Source organism: Malaclemys terrapin, chromosome 23, assembly GCF_027887155.1.
Source record: "Malaclemys terrapin pileata isolate rMalTer1 chromosome 23, rMalTer1.hap1, whole genome shotgun sequence".
NCBI lineage: Eukaryota > Metazoa > Chordata > Testudines > Emydidae > Malaclemys > Malaclemys terrapin.
Window position 1 is genome coordinate 16320479 of NC_071527.1, and position 13525 is coordinate 16334003.

The 13525-nt window shown below is 66.5% G+C and overlaps 1 protein-coding gene across 1 annotated transcript; it reads right to left on the reverse strand.

The window, feature by feature from the left end:
- Window positions 1–877: 877 nt before the first annotated feature.
- ODAD3 (outer dynein arm docking complex subunit 3) lies at window positions 878–12980 on the reverse strand. The gene is made up of 13 exons (XM_054012640.1): window positions 12427–12980; window positions 10747–10868; window positions 9532–9609; window positions 8720–8899; window positions 7356–7457; window positions 6958–7083; window positions 5991–6113; window positions 4668–4823; window positions 3473–3633; window positions 2975–3131; window positions 2499–2654; window positions 2293–2377; window positions 878–1634 (listed from the first exon to the last, which is right to left on the reverse strand). Exons 1-13 carry the CDS (start codon window positions 12509–12511, stop codon window positions 1507–1509), a joined length of 1659 nt encoding a protein of 552 aa, XP_053868615.1. The 5' UTR covers window positions 12512–12980; the 3' UTR covers window positions 878–1506.
- Window positions 12981–13525: the final 545 nt, after the last annotated feature.

Here is a 13525-nt window from a genome sequence, read left to right on the forward strand (position 1 = left end):
CGCCCAGCAGCACGAAACCGGTGGAAGAGCCGCCTCAGAGAGGAGCGGTTACGAGCCCCCCTTTCTGATGGGGGAAACTGAGGCAGGAGATTGCCACGGGGGTGGGCGGTGGGGGTGGAAGCTGGGCACACGCGCTCGCTGGGATCAGAGCCTGAGGCCGGGATCAGGTGGGCGGAGGATCCTGGGGCCGGGGTGAAGCAGAGCCCAGTGGGGAACAAATCTTTGCTGCTGGGGCCCCCCTCCCCCCCGGGCCATGCAGGGGCTGCAGCCAAGGGAGGGCGGCCCTTGGTTTCTGCAGCCAGCCCCAGGGCAGCACTAGGGGGCGCTGTGCTGTGGGGCGGGGGCTCAGCAGGGAGCGCTCCCCCTGGCAGTCAGGGCTGGCCCCAGGGTAGCGCTAGGGGACGCTGTGATGTGGGGCAGGGGCTCAGCAGGGGGCGCTCCCCCTGGCAGTCAGGGCTGGCCCCAGGGCGGCACTAGGGGGCGCTGTGCTGGAGGGTGGGGACTCAGCAGGGGGTGCTCTCCCGTGGCAGTCAGGGCTGGCCCCAGGGCGGCGCTAGGGGGCGCTGTGCTGTGGGGGCTCCGCAGGGGGCGCTCTCCCCTGGCAGTCAGGGCTGGCCCCAGGGTGGTGCTAGGGGGCGCTGTGCTGTGGGGCGGGGGCTCAGCAGGGGGCGCTCTCCCCTGGCAGTCAGGGCTGGCCCCAGGGCGGCGCTACAGGGCGCTGTGCTGTGGGGGCTCCGCAGGGGGCGCTCTCCCCTGGCAGTCAGGGCTGGCCCCAGGGCGCCGCTAGGGGGCGCTAGTCATGCTGAATGCCCCATGCCCCTTGCCGCCCCCTGCCTTGCGGGGGAGGGGATGCCCATCACACTGCACCAAACCAGGGGCTGCTCCACCCGAGCGGCTTTATTGAATCACACACGGCACACGGGGGTCATCGGGGGGGTGCTTGGGGGTCCCAGTGCGGAGGGGAAGCTCTGGGGCAGCCGCTCGAGGCAGCAGGGAGCGCGAGAGGCCCAGGCCGGGGGCACGACTCACCCACTGCCTACGGGGGGTGGGGGGGGAGCAGGAGGAGGAGGCAGGGGGATACTTTCCCCCTAAGTGGGGGAGGGGAGAGCCCCGGGGGGGGGGTCTGGGACACGGCCTGAGGGGTCACTGTGGGGCAGCCCCCCATCCTCCACGACCGACTCAGGCCCGTGGCCAGGCCTTGGGGCAGCCCTGACCTTCACGCTGCCCCCCACCCCCGAGGGGCAGGAGCTCCGTGGGGCTGGGGCTGCCGCCCCACTAACCCTGGGCCCCCAACCCACGATGGGGCTAGAGAGGCGGCCGTGGGGGATTGCTGGGATCGGGGCGGGCTGGCAGGGCCTAGGGCGCCCAGCCGCCAGCTCTAGGGGGCACGGCTTTGAGGGGAGGGGCCTGGGCTGGAGCCAGCCGGGCCTTTAACCCCCCAGCCCTGGCCCTGCCTGGCGGGGGGCTGAGCTCCGAGCCCCCCAGGGCTCCCCCCGGCCCGGCTGGCTACAGCTTCCCCTCCTTCTTCTTGGGGCGGCCGCGGCGCTTGGTCTTGGCTTCAATGATCTGCTGGGACTGGCGCTTGAGCGCGGCCCGCGTCACCACGTCGCCCTCGTCCCCGCTGGCTTCCTCGTCTGGGGGCAGAGACGGGGGGGTGGGCTGGTGGGGGGCAGAGCAACCGCTGCGCCCCCCCCACACCCCCCCACGCCTGGCGCTGCCCCCCACCCCATCCCCGCACCCACACCCTGCCCTCAACCTTGACAGCTCCATTCACCCCCACAGTACCACCCCACCTCACCCCCCAGCCCCACTCCCAACCCCCCCATTCCACCTCACCCCCCAGCCCATCCCCGCACCCACACCCTGCCCTCAACCTTGACAGCTCCATTCACCCCACAGTACCACCCCACCTCACCCCCCAGCCCCACTCCCAACCCCCCCATTCCACCTCACCCCCCAGCCCATCCCCGCACCCACACCCTGCCCCCAACCTTGACAGCTCCATTCACCCCCACAGTACCACCCCACCTCACCCCCCAGCCCCACTCCCAACCCCCCCATTCCACCTCACCCCCCAGCCCATCCCCGCACCCACACCCTGCCCCCAACCTTGACAGCTCCATTCACCCCCACAGTACCCATTGTGCTACCCTGCCTTTCCCTCAGCCCTACTCCCAGCCTCCCCTCTCCTCCTTGCCCCCCAACCCCACTCCCAGCCCCCCCACCTCGCCCCCCAGCCCACGCGCACCTTTGCCTCCTCCAACCTGGAGGGACCCGCCCCCCCCCACTCACCATAGTACATGTCCTGCTTCTGGGCGACGGGCAGCTTCACCCGGACGTTGGCACTGGGCAGACGCCCCTCCAGGTTAGCGTGGAACTGCAAGTGAGGGCAGCGTTAGTGTGGCCGGGGGGGGGAGGCTGGACGGGCCAGCGAGCAGCTCCAGCGAGGTGGGGCTGTCGGGGAGGGGGTGAAAAGGGGAGCCCTGTCCCGAACCCACCTCCTCCTCGGTGATTTTCTGCAGCAGCTGCCTCTGGTCCTGGTCGCCCAGCTCGGCTAGCACCTTGAGCAGCTTCTCCTCCGTCTCCGCCAGCAGCTCCAGCATGTAGTCGCTGGCGGCCTTGTCCGGCGGGGCCCCAGCAAAGCGCCCGCTCTCCTGGAGGGACAACAAGGCCCACTGCATGGGGGAAACTGAGGCACGAGTGCGGGCAGGGACTAGCCCCAGGTCAGACGATAGGTCAGTGGCAGAGCTGGGGATAGGACCCAGGAGTCCTGACCCTCAATCCCAGCAGCGTTCATGCCGGCCTGCGACTCACCAACCCCCACCCCTGTGTTTAGCCCAGGGCGTGGTCAAGGGGCCCCCTGGTGGCGATACCAGGCAGTGCAGGGTTGGTCTGTGTCCGCCAGCCCCTTCCTACCCGCAGCCCGGCCTGGCCCCGGCGGCCTGCAGGGGGCGCTGCCCTCTTGCTCGCTCACCAGCCGGATGTGCTGCACCTTGCTGGCCAGGTGCTCCACGCCTGCCTTGGCCACCAGCAGCACCCGCGTCACCTTGTCCAGCTGCCCCTTGACGGCGTCGCGCTGCGTCTCCTCCTGGCGCAGGTGAGCTCGCAGCTCCTCCAGCAGGCGCTGGGCCCTGGGCAGGGGGCAGGGTGGGCATCAGGGCTGTGGGCACTGCCTACCCCAGGGCGGGGCAGGGACAAAGAGCTCCTGCCCTTAGCTCCGGCGAACACAGCGGGAGCTCTTGCTCCCAGCCCCCCCGCTCTAACCACTGGCCCCCACTCCCCTCCCAGAGCTGGGGACAGAACCCAGGAGTCCTGCCACCAGCACCCCCACCCCCGCTCTAACCACTAGCCCCCACTCCCCTCTGGCAGCTGAGAACTGACTCCCAAAGAGCCCTCCCCCCCCGGACTGAAGGGCTCTGGGGGGCCTCCTGCCTCTACACACCAGCCGGGTGGGGGCGGGTTGGCAGCTCACCCCGTCACCCGGGCCTCCCCGGAGTAGATGAGGCCCTGCAGTTCGGCCTGCAGCGCCTCCTCCTCCTCCCGCAGCTGCACCAGGGCCTCCTCGTTCTGCGTTGTCAGCTGCTCCAGCTGTTGGTAGGTGTCTCCTTGGGCCAGGAAGCGTCTCACCACCTCCTGCCGGGGGGGGGGGATGTTAGAGCCCCCCAGGGCCACGGCCAAAACGCAGCCACCTCTGGGGAGGGTGGAAGGGGCGGGGAGGCAGGACTCCTGGGTGCTATCCCCAGCTCTGCAGGCTAGTGGTTACTGCAGATGGGGGGGCTGGGAGCCAGGACTCCTGGGTTCTCTCCTCCAGCAGGGTGGAGCGGGGAGGGCTGCGCGGTCCCACCACCGTTCCAAACCACCGAAGAGAATCAGTGTGGGACGAGACAAGGGCACTTCGGTGCCCAGCTGGCAGGGACCGCCAGGGGCCTGGCACCCATGGCCACCCGACTGCTCGCTGTCCCCGGCAGGGGGCCAGGGCCCGCGGCTCTTCCCGCTCCAGCTCTGGCCGGGGAAGCCGATATCCAAGAGAGCTTGGCTGTCAGCCCGCCGTCGCCATGGCAGCGGCTCCGGGTGAGTGGCGTGAGGCGGGCGTGAAGGAGACCGGCCCGCTGGCACCGCCCGGCTTCCCAAGGACCTTGGGAGGAGGCACTGCCCCTCCTCCCTGGAGACAGGTAGCTGGGGGCTGGGGCCCCGCTGGCCACAGGCCCAAGGTCAAACCCTCCCGGGTTGGGGGGCGATTTCTGAGTGGGGGCGCCCCCGCCACCCGCTGCCAGGGGGAGCTGGCGTGTGACTGGCGGAGGTTGAATGATGGGCAGGTCGTTTGGCTGCCACGCGGTGGCAACAAGGGCCCGGGGCCACGAGCGACTCGTGGGGGCATGGGCTGGAGAGAGGTAATGGGACTGGCCAGAGGGCCCCCCCTCGCTACCCCAGCCTCGGGACCAAGGCCTATGCCATGGGGGGTTGGGGGTAGGTTAGAGCCAGGACTCCTGGGTTCTGTTCATGGCTCAGGGAGGTAGTGGAGTCCAATGGTTAGAGCAAGGAGCTGGGAGCTTGGACTCTGGGAGGGGAGCGTACCCTAGTGGTTAGAGGCTGCGGTGGTTTCCCACTGGGCAGTGCCGGGGACCAGGGGGGCGCTGCCGGGGGCAGAGCCCTCCTCAGCCTCTCACCCTGGAGTTGGTGACCCCGGTGGCCACTTTGATCTTCTCGAAGGTCTCCTCCGTCGCCGTGCCCAGCAGCTGCTTGGCGCGGAGGCTGGTGCCCTTGCTGCGTTGGGCATCGCTCAGCAGCTCCTCCGTCTGCAGGGGCAGGCGCTCCCGCAGGGCCTGGGGAGAGACGCGGCGCTCACAGCCCCCCCGCCCAGCGCGCTCGCCACCCGCAGGCAGGCCTGGGCCAGGTCACTTCCCTCACCAGGGCCTGGGTTCAAATCCCACCACGGGCTGCAGCGGCTGGGCCAGTCTGTGTGAAATAAGCCGGGGTGCAGGGGGGCTGACACCCTGCCCTCCACCGGCTGTGTGTACGGGGATGCTGACCACCTCCCCATGCCCCCTGCCGGCCGTGTGGGGGTGGGGCATGCTGGTCATGCAGGGAGGATGCTGACCACGCTCCCCATGCCCCCTGCCGGCCGTGTGGGGGTGGGGCATGCCAGCCGTGGGGGCGGGGGGATGCTGACCACGCTCCCCATGCCCCCTGCCGGCCCTGTGGGGGTGGGGCACGCCGGCCGTGGGGGCGGGGGGATGCTGACCACGCTCCCCATGCCCCCTGCCGGCCCTGTGGGGGTGGGGCACGCCGGCCGTGGGGGCGGGGGGATGCTGACCACGCTCCCCATGCCCCCTGCCGGCCGTGTGGGGGTGGGGCATGCCAGCCGTGGGGGCGGGGGGGATGCTGACCACGCTCCCCATGCCCCCTGCCGGCCGTGTGGGGGTGGGGCACGCCGGCCGTGGGGGCGGGGGGTGCTGACCACGCTCCCCATGCCCCCTGCCGGCCGTGTGGGGGTGGGGCATGCCGGCCGTGGGGGCGGGGGGATGCTGACCACGCTCCCCATGCCCCCTGCCGGCCCTGTGGGGGTGGGGCATGCCGGCCGTGGGGGCGGGGGGATGCTGACCGCAGGGAGTGGAAGCCCAGATTGCTGTCTGCGGTGCCATTAGTGGGACAGGCCTGGATGGGTCTCACGTGAACCCCTATGGGTGGCCCTGGATCCAAGGCAGAAGGCGTCTCCCTCCATCCCCCACTACCTGCAGCTGAGCAGACCCACGGGGGGGGGAGGGGGGGCGGAGATATGCCCCAAGGGTGGGGGGCTGGCATAAGGCACCGCTTCAGCCCTATGGTGGGAGGGGAGTGGGGGCTAGTGGCTAGAGCAGGGGGCCAGGTCTCCTGGGTTCTCTCCCAGCTCTGGGAGGCGAGTGGGGCTAACAGTTATGAGCTGGGGTTGCCCGGCTGGGGAGCTGCTGCTGTCCAGGGTGGGTGCCACGTACCTCCCCCCCCAGCCTTACCCGTCTCTCCGCCCGCTCATTCTGTGCCCTCCTCTCCTCCGTCTGCTTCTTCAGCTCGGTCAGTTTCAGCTCCCGCATGTACCTGTCCCGGTAGACATTGTCTTCTTGGAGCTGGAGCTGTTCCTGCACGGGGGGCAGTTAACACTGGGTCAGCCCCCAGGGGAAAAGCTGGGGTGTGGGGCAAAGATCAGTCCCACAGACGCTGCTGGTCACAAGGCCCCGGGTCTGAGCTGGGACGGAGCAGGTGGGTGCCGGCCGGGACGGGCCCCCGGGTCTGAGCTGGGACGGAGCGGGTGGGTGGGTGCCGGCCGGGACGGGCCCCCGGGTCTGAGCTGGGACGGAGCGGGTGGGTGGGTGCCGGCCGGGACGGGCCCCCGGGTCTGAGCTGGGACGGAGCGGGTGGGTGCCAGCCGGGACGGGCCCCCGGGTCTGAGCTGGGACGGAGCGGGTGGGTGGGTGCCGGCCGGGACGGGCCCCCGGGTCTGAGCTGGGACGGAGCGGGTGGGTGGGTGCCGGCCGGGACGGGCCCCCGGGTCTGAGCTGGGACGGAGCGGGTGGGTGGGTGCCGGCCGGGACGGGCCCCCGGGTCTGAGCTGGGACGGAGCGGGTGGGTGGGTGCCGGCCGGGACGGGCCCCCGGGTCTGAGCTGGGACGGAGCGGGTGGGTGGGTGCCGGCCGGGACGGGCCCCCGGGTCTGAGCTGGGACGGAGCGGGTGGGTGGGTGCCGGCCGGGACGGGCCCCCGGGTCTGAGCTGGGTACTGGGCTAGAATGACCCACTGACCTGAACTGCAGGATGGAGGAATACCCACCTCGATGCCCTAGGGGTCTGATCTGCTCTGGTGGCCCCCGTCCCTGCCTTTCCCCCAACCCCTGACAGCCCCCCAATGCTCCATCTCCTGGCAGCTCCCCACCCGCACCCTGGTGCCCCCCGTCCCCCGCCCACACCCTGGTGCCCCCTGCCCATACCTTGGCAGCATCCCGCGTGGCCTGTGCCTCTGTGTTCATCACTTGCAGGCCATGGAGCTCATGGTGCAGCCGCAGGATCTCAGCTTCCAGCCCGTCCAGCTGGGTCTGGGCCGTCAAGCTCTGCTCCTGGGGGGAGACAGTGTCAGCTCCGCCCCTGCGCGCTGTGCTCCCGAGGGCAGGGACGTGCCCGGATTGGAGCCGACCCCAGGGCACCCGGACCCAGCCCTGCGGGTCCCTGGGGGGACCTCGGCCGGGATCCCACCACTCCGGATCCACGAGCTGGAGGTGGCGGGGCGGGGGGGAGGGGGGGGGGAGGCCCTGACCCCAGAAGCTCAGGGGGTGTGTGGGATGAAGGGGGGGGGGATTTCTCTGTCCAGCCCACGCCCGGAAGCCCCCACCTGCATGTGAGCTTTCAGCTGGCGGTACAGGCTGGTGACATGCTCTGCCTCCTCCACCTTCAGCCGGGCTTTCTCCAGCTGGTTCTCCAGCCGGCGCAGGGTCTGGGCGGGGAGACGAACGGCACTGAATGAGCCGCCCCCACACAGTGGGTCACCGATCCCCGCGGGAGCCAGGCCCGGGCTCCCCGGCTTCGGATCAGGCTGTGGGGAGCCCCCCCTTGCCCTCCCCAGGTGGCTGAGGGACCCCCCGTCCCCAGAGCGGACTGAACCGAACCCTCGGATCGGGGCAGGCCGGGAGCGGCGGTGCTGCAAACGACACCGTCTCTTACGGCCCCGGCAGGCAGCAGAGCCAGGGAGCCGGTGCCCATCCCGGAGCCCAGGGCACCCTCCTGTCACGCCCTCTGGGCCTGCTGCAGGGCAACCCCGGGCACCAGGGCCGGTTTGATCCCCAAATACTCCCCCACACCCCGTGTTTTGGAAACGGCCGCATCTGCCGTTTATTTAGCAAACAGAGAAGCCGTGATCTTGCCAGACACCAGGGAACCTGGGGCGGGGCGGGCGGCTCTCAGCACTGCAGGAGGGGCAGGAACAGCGCCTTCTTACGCCCCCTCCCTGCTGCCCGGGTGCTTGCATGGGGTGGGGGAGGGGCGCTTAGCTTCCCTTGTCCCTCCCAGAGGCTCATGGGAAGGAGGCTCTGGTCTGGAATTCCGGAGACCAGGGTTCTAGTCCCAGCTCAACCACGTCCCCTCTCCATGCCTCAGTTTCCTCACCCATGAAACAGGGCCAGAGATTCTGACCCTGAGAACTGGGGCGGGCCCATGACAGCAGCAAGGGGCGCTGTCTCCCTCCAGTGGCTGGTCTGTGTCACAGGTTTAGGAGTTTGCTGCGGCCGCCAGGCTCAGAGCTCAGACAGGAGAGCTGCCTACCCAACTAGGCCATGCTGCCTCCCTGGTATCACATGAGAGACATTGGGCGGGAAGGAGACAAGGGGAGCCCAAGGACACAGTGAGAGGTTAGTGGTCAGCAGGATGGGCGGTGCCCAGCCAACGAAGTGGCCAATGGTTTGCGACTTCCCCAGGCTGATCCGCCTCCCCCACCCAATGGGGCAGCAGCTGGTTCCAGAGCCTCCCCGCCCTCCTTGCCCCCACACTCTGAGCATTAGACAGGCCAGAGATCCCGTAATACACCTACTATTAGTGTACAGCACCTGGCACAATGGGGTCCCGGGTACCTAATAAATCACATTCAGCCCAGAAATGAACCTCCCCCTCCAGCTAAAGCACTGGGTGCTAAGAGGGTGAGTGCTGTGCTGGGGTCGGTGGGAGCTCCCCACCCCCCACCCGCCCCCCGAAACCTCCTCTCACCTTGGCTGCCTCCACATCCCCTTCCTCCACCTCCTGGCAGCCCCGGGCCTCCTGCACCTTGGAGTCGTACTGCAGCTGCAGCTCCTCCAGCCGCCGCTTCCTCACCTCCACCTGGTGCTTCAGGTCGTTCAGCCGGTTGATCTTCTCACAGAGCCGGTGGTTGATGAACTCGATGGCGCCCTCGGGAGGAGGGAAAAGGGCAAATCGTACAGGGCGAGGTGTTTTCTGGGCAACGTCTCAGCGCCCACTGAAATCACCCCACCAATGTCGCCCTCAACTTGAATCAGACCTTCCCTGGGCATCAGAAGAGCTGGCTTAATCCCCCCCCCCCCCAAACCCCATGGTTGGTTTCATACCACCCCTGCTGGGCCCCCCAGCAGAACAGGAAATAGAACTGACCCTTTGGGCCCTGATCCTACACAATATTCAGTGTGGGATCAGAGTTACCCACCCTCAATCCCACCCGCAGCCCCCTGCTATACCAGCTCTACCCCCACAGCTCTGCCAGTGCCCCTCAACCCCGACCCACAGCCCCCTGCCATCCCAGCCCTGCCCCCCCAGATCTTCTAGTGCCCTCAATCCCACCCGCAGCCCCCTGCCATCCCAGCCCTGCCCCACCAGATCTTCTAGTGCCCCTCAATCCCACCCGCAGCCCCCTGCTATCCCAGCCCTGGGCTCCCCACACCTCTGCTGATGCCCCTGATTTCTCTCTTTTTCCCTCCCAGAAATGTGGGCCTGGCAACTTCTCACCCATAGCCTGGACCGGCTGGGCTGGCAGCCTGGCACGCAGGACGGCACAAAGCACCACCTACCTCTCCACTTTTATTTTTCAGCGAGGCCTTTTCGGCAGCCCGGTCCCGGAACACCTCTTTTATGATTTGTGCATCTCCCTGCGGACGAAGAGACGGCGGCCGTCACCCTCAGAGCCCCTCGGGCAACATCACCCCTACCAGGTGACGCTTCCAGTCCCGGCATGTGGCTCTGCAGAACAGAGCTCCCGATTCCCGGGCACGCCTGCCCGCCTCGGTCCCGTGACAAACAGACAAGCTGGGTGGCAATGAACTTGCCCGGTTTGTGTTGTGGTAGCAGCCTGGAAACAGTCATGGGCCAGGACCACATTGTGCTGAGCACTGTACTTTATATTAGGTGTATTACGGTAGCACCTAGGCACCCAAGGCCTGGGTCAGGACCCCATTGTGCTAGGCGCTGTATGTTATTTATTAGGTGCATTACGGTAGTGATTAGGCGCCCCGGTCCTGGCGCAGGACCCCATTGTTGGCATAATGGGGACCTGGGCCATGGCTGGGGTGCCTCGGCGCTACCGTAATACACCTAAAATAACGCACTGCGCCTGGCACAACGGGGTCCTGGGCCATGGCTGAGGCGCCTCGGCGCTACCGTAATACACCTAATAATGGGTCCTGGGCCATGGCTGGGGTCCCTAGACACAGCTGCAATACATCTAATAACGTACAGTACCTGAAACACCCTCCCCCTTCACACATATTCCCCAGCTGTGCTCCCCTGCACCCCCATAGACCCTCACATCCCCCACACCCTCAAAATAACCCCCACCCACCCCCACAGACCTTCATGCTCACCCCCACCCACTCCCCCACATACACCCCCATAGACCCTCACGCTCACCTCCCCTACCCACACCCCCAAAATAACCCCCACCTACCCCCATAGACCCTCACCCCCACTTATACTCCCCACACACCCTCAGGCTCACTCCCCCACATATACTCCTCGCCTGCCCACACACACCCGCACAACCCCATGTCTTCCGCACCTGGGCACCCCAATACGCTGTGCCACACCCGCCCAGCCCCATACACCGCCCACCCAACCCCACACAAATCCCTCAACCCTGGACCACACCAAGAGCTGAAAGAAGTCTCTGAGTGGGGGGGCTGCTGCTCTCCAGCTCCGGGGCAATCAAAGCACACCCTGAAGGGAGCAGGGCCCCGCACGGTCGTGCCGCAGGCTCTGAGCGCCCTGCCACCCCCGGGGGGGCTGCTCACCGCCAGGATGGCCGCCAGCTTCTTGTGCAGGGTTTTGTTCTCCTGCCGCAGCCACTGGATGGACTCCCTGTTCTTCTTGATGGTCCACTGGGAGCTCTCGTAGAAAGCTTTCCGGTCGCCCTCTACCGAGGGTGCAAAACAGAAAACAGCCCCACGCGGGGAGTTACCAACTAGCACAGGCAGGCGGGCCACTGCTAAACAAGGGCCAGGACTTGGATGGGACACCTCTGAGGTGCTCTCCCCTCCGTGCCAGCAAAGAACCCAGCTCCCGAGGGGGCACCGGCAGCCAGATTCTCTACTCAATTGCAGAACCAGGCCCCTCTGAATGCCTCCTTGCCTTGTTTAGGTCACTTGCTCTGAGACCTGGGGTACATCCACAGGAAATACAAGGCCCATCTAGCCCCCCACCCCGGCTCTGAGAGCAGACAGCTTCAGAGGAAGCTGCAAGAAACCCTCTGCAATAGCAGATGGGGGCTAGTGTGCGTGCCCCCCCAGAGATCCCATCTGGTCTCGAATAGCTCAAGACTGGCTGAAGCATTGGGTTTTAACCCTTCCGATGCTCTCTGACAGCACAAACTGTTCGAACTCTGAGTCTTGTTATCCATAGCTAGGGCCCTACCAAATTCGCATCCATGAAAAACGCATCACGGACCGTGAAAACTGGTCTTTTGTGTGCTTTTACCCTATACTATAGGGATTTCATGGAGGAGACCAGTGTTTCTCAAACTGCCCCAAAAGGGAGTTGTGTGTGTGTGTGGGGGAGGGGGGGGGGGTGTCCCAAGGTTTGCCTTCAGAGCTGGGCGGCCGGAGGGCGGCAGCTGTTGGCTGGGAGCCCAGCTCTGAAGGCAGCACCCCACCAGCAGCAGCGCAGAAGTAAGGGTAGCAGTACTGCATCCCCCCTATAATAACCTTGCGACCCCCAGAACTCCTTTTTGGGTCAGGACCTCTACAATTACTGTACACCACCGTGAAATTTCAGATTTAAATCCCTGAAATCACGAAATTTACTATTTTTAAAATGCTACGTCTGAAATTGACCAAAATGGCCCGTGAATTTGGTAGGGCCCTATCCATAGCCAGTCCTTCTTCCAATCCTGCCGATCTCTACCTCTGCGCCATCCAGTGGCAGGGAGTTCCAGAGTCTAAACGCTGTGTGGGTAAAGAACCTCTGCTCTCCTCACCGCCCCTACCTAGTCCTAGGGGATGGAGCATTGGACTGGGACACTCAGGATACCTGGGTTTATTCCCAGCTCTGCGACTGGCCTACTGGGCAACCTCACACAAACCATTTCCCTGCTCTCTCAGTTTCCCCTTCTGTAAAATGGGGATAATGGTAGCGGCCGCCTTGGTAAATCGCTTTGAGGTCTACGGATGAGACGCGCTATATAAGAGGTAGGGATTATTCTTCCTCAACATCCCCTGGGGCTGGATTTTGCTGTGTAGAAAGCTGTTGCTGGAGGGAAGAATATAACCCCCTCCACCCCACTCTGTGACCTGGGTTAACAGCACGCTGGGGGCAGCTTGAGTTGAGAAGGAAGCACTGATGCAGATGGAGAGTCACACATGGGGACCTCACCCCCTTCTGAATGCTGACCCCTGCCCTGCTCTCTTGCTCACCCCCAGGACAACCCCCCACCCCACCCCCCAGTGCGTGCAAGCGGCTGCGGAACAGCTACGTACCTAGGAGCTGTATCTTATTCTGCAGCTCTGAGATCTGCTCGTGGACTGGGGGCTTCACCCCGGCAGGGTCCAGCGTTGCAGGCATGGTGATTGCAGCCCCCTGGCACTAGGGAGTTGCTGGAGGGCAGGGTGGCGAGGCACAGAGGCACGCTAGGACTGTCAGAGGAGCACCCTGGGCAGGGAGGGGGCACACTACAGCAGATGGGGGCACCCCAGGGTAGGTGGGGGGCACCCTAAGGCAGGAAGAGGGGCACCCTAAGGCAGATGGGGGCACCCTGGGCAGGGAGAGGAGCACCCTGGGGCAGATGGGGGCACCCCAGGGTAGGTGGGGGGCACCCTAGGACAGGAAGAGGGGCACCCTAGGGCAGATGGGGGCACCCCGGGGTAGGTGGGGGACACCCTAGGACAGGAAGAGGGGCACCCTAGGGCAGATGGGGGCACCCCAGGACAGGAAGAGGGGCACCCTGGGGCAGATAGAGACACCCTAGGAGAGGAAGAAGGGCACCCTAGGGCAGATGGGGCACCCTGGGCAGGGAGAGGGGCACCCTAGGGCAAATGGGGGCACCCCAGGACAGGAAGAGGGGCACCCTGGGGCAGGGAGGGGGCACCCCAAGATAGGTGGGGGGGAACCCCAGCGGGTGGCTCCGCTCCCCTCAGTGCCCCGAGCTTCCCCCGCCCCCCAAGCCCCACTGGGTCCTGCCCTGCTCCCCTGCAGCCGCCTCTGCGCCCCTCCAAGGCCCTGCTCCCCATCCAACACCCCCCGCCCAGCTCGCCATGGCAACCAACTCCGATACAAAGCCTCCCATTGGCCGCCAGGGCGCGGGGCATGATGGGAAGAAGGTCACCAGGCTCTGACGCTCTGGGTGGGAGCGAGGTACGCGGGCTGCCCCGTCCGCCGCCATCCAGTGGAGGAGGGGGAGACTGGGAGGCATCCTGTTCTCCCCCTTCCCTAGTCCCCCTTGCTAGTATTGGCTGGACGACTTCCGCCACATTCAAGGTGGCCGCCAAAGCGCGGCGCATCCAACACCATCATGTTGGGGGGGGGGAGACAGGTACTTCCGCCACATCCAAGATGGCCGCCCGCCAGTGAGCCGGGGCC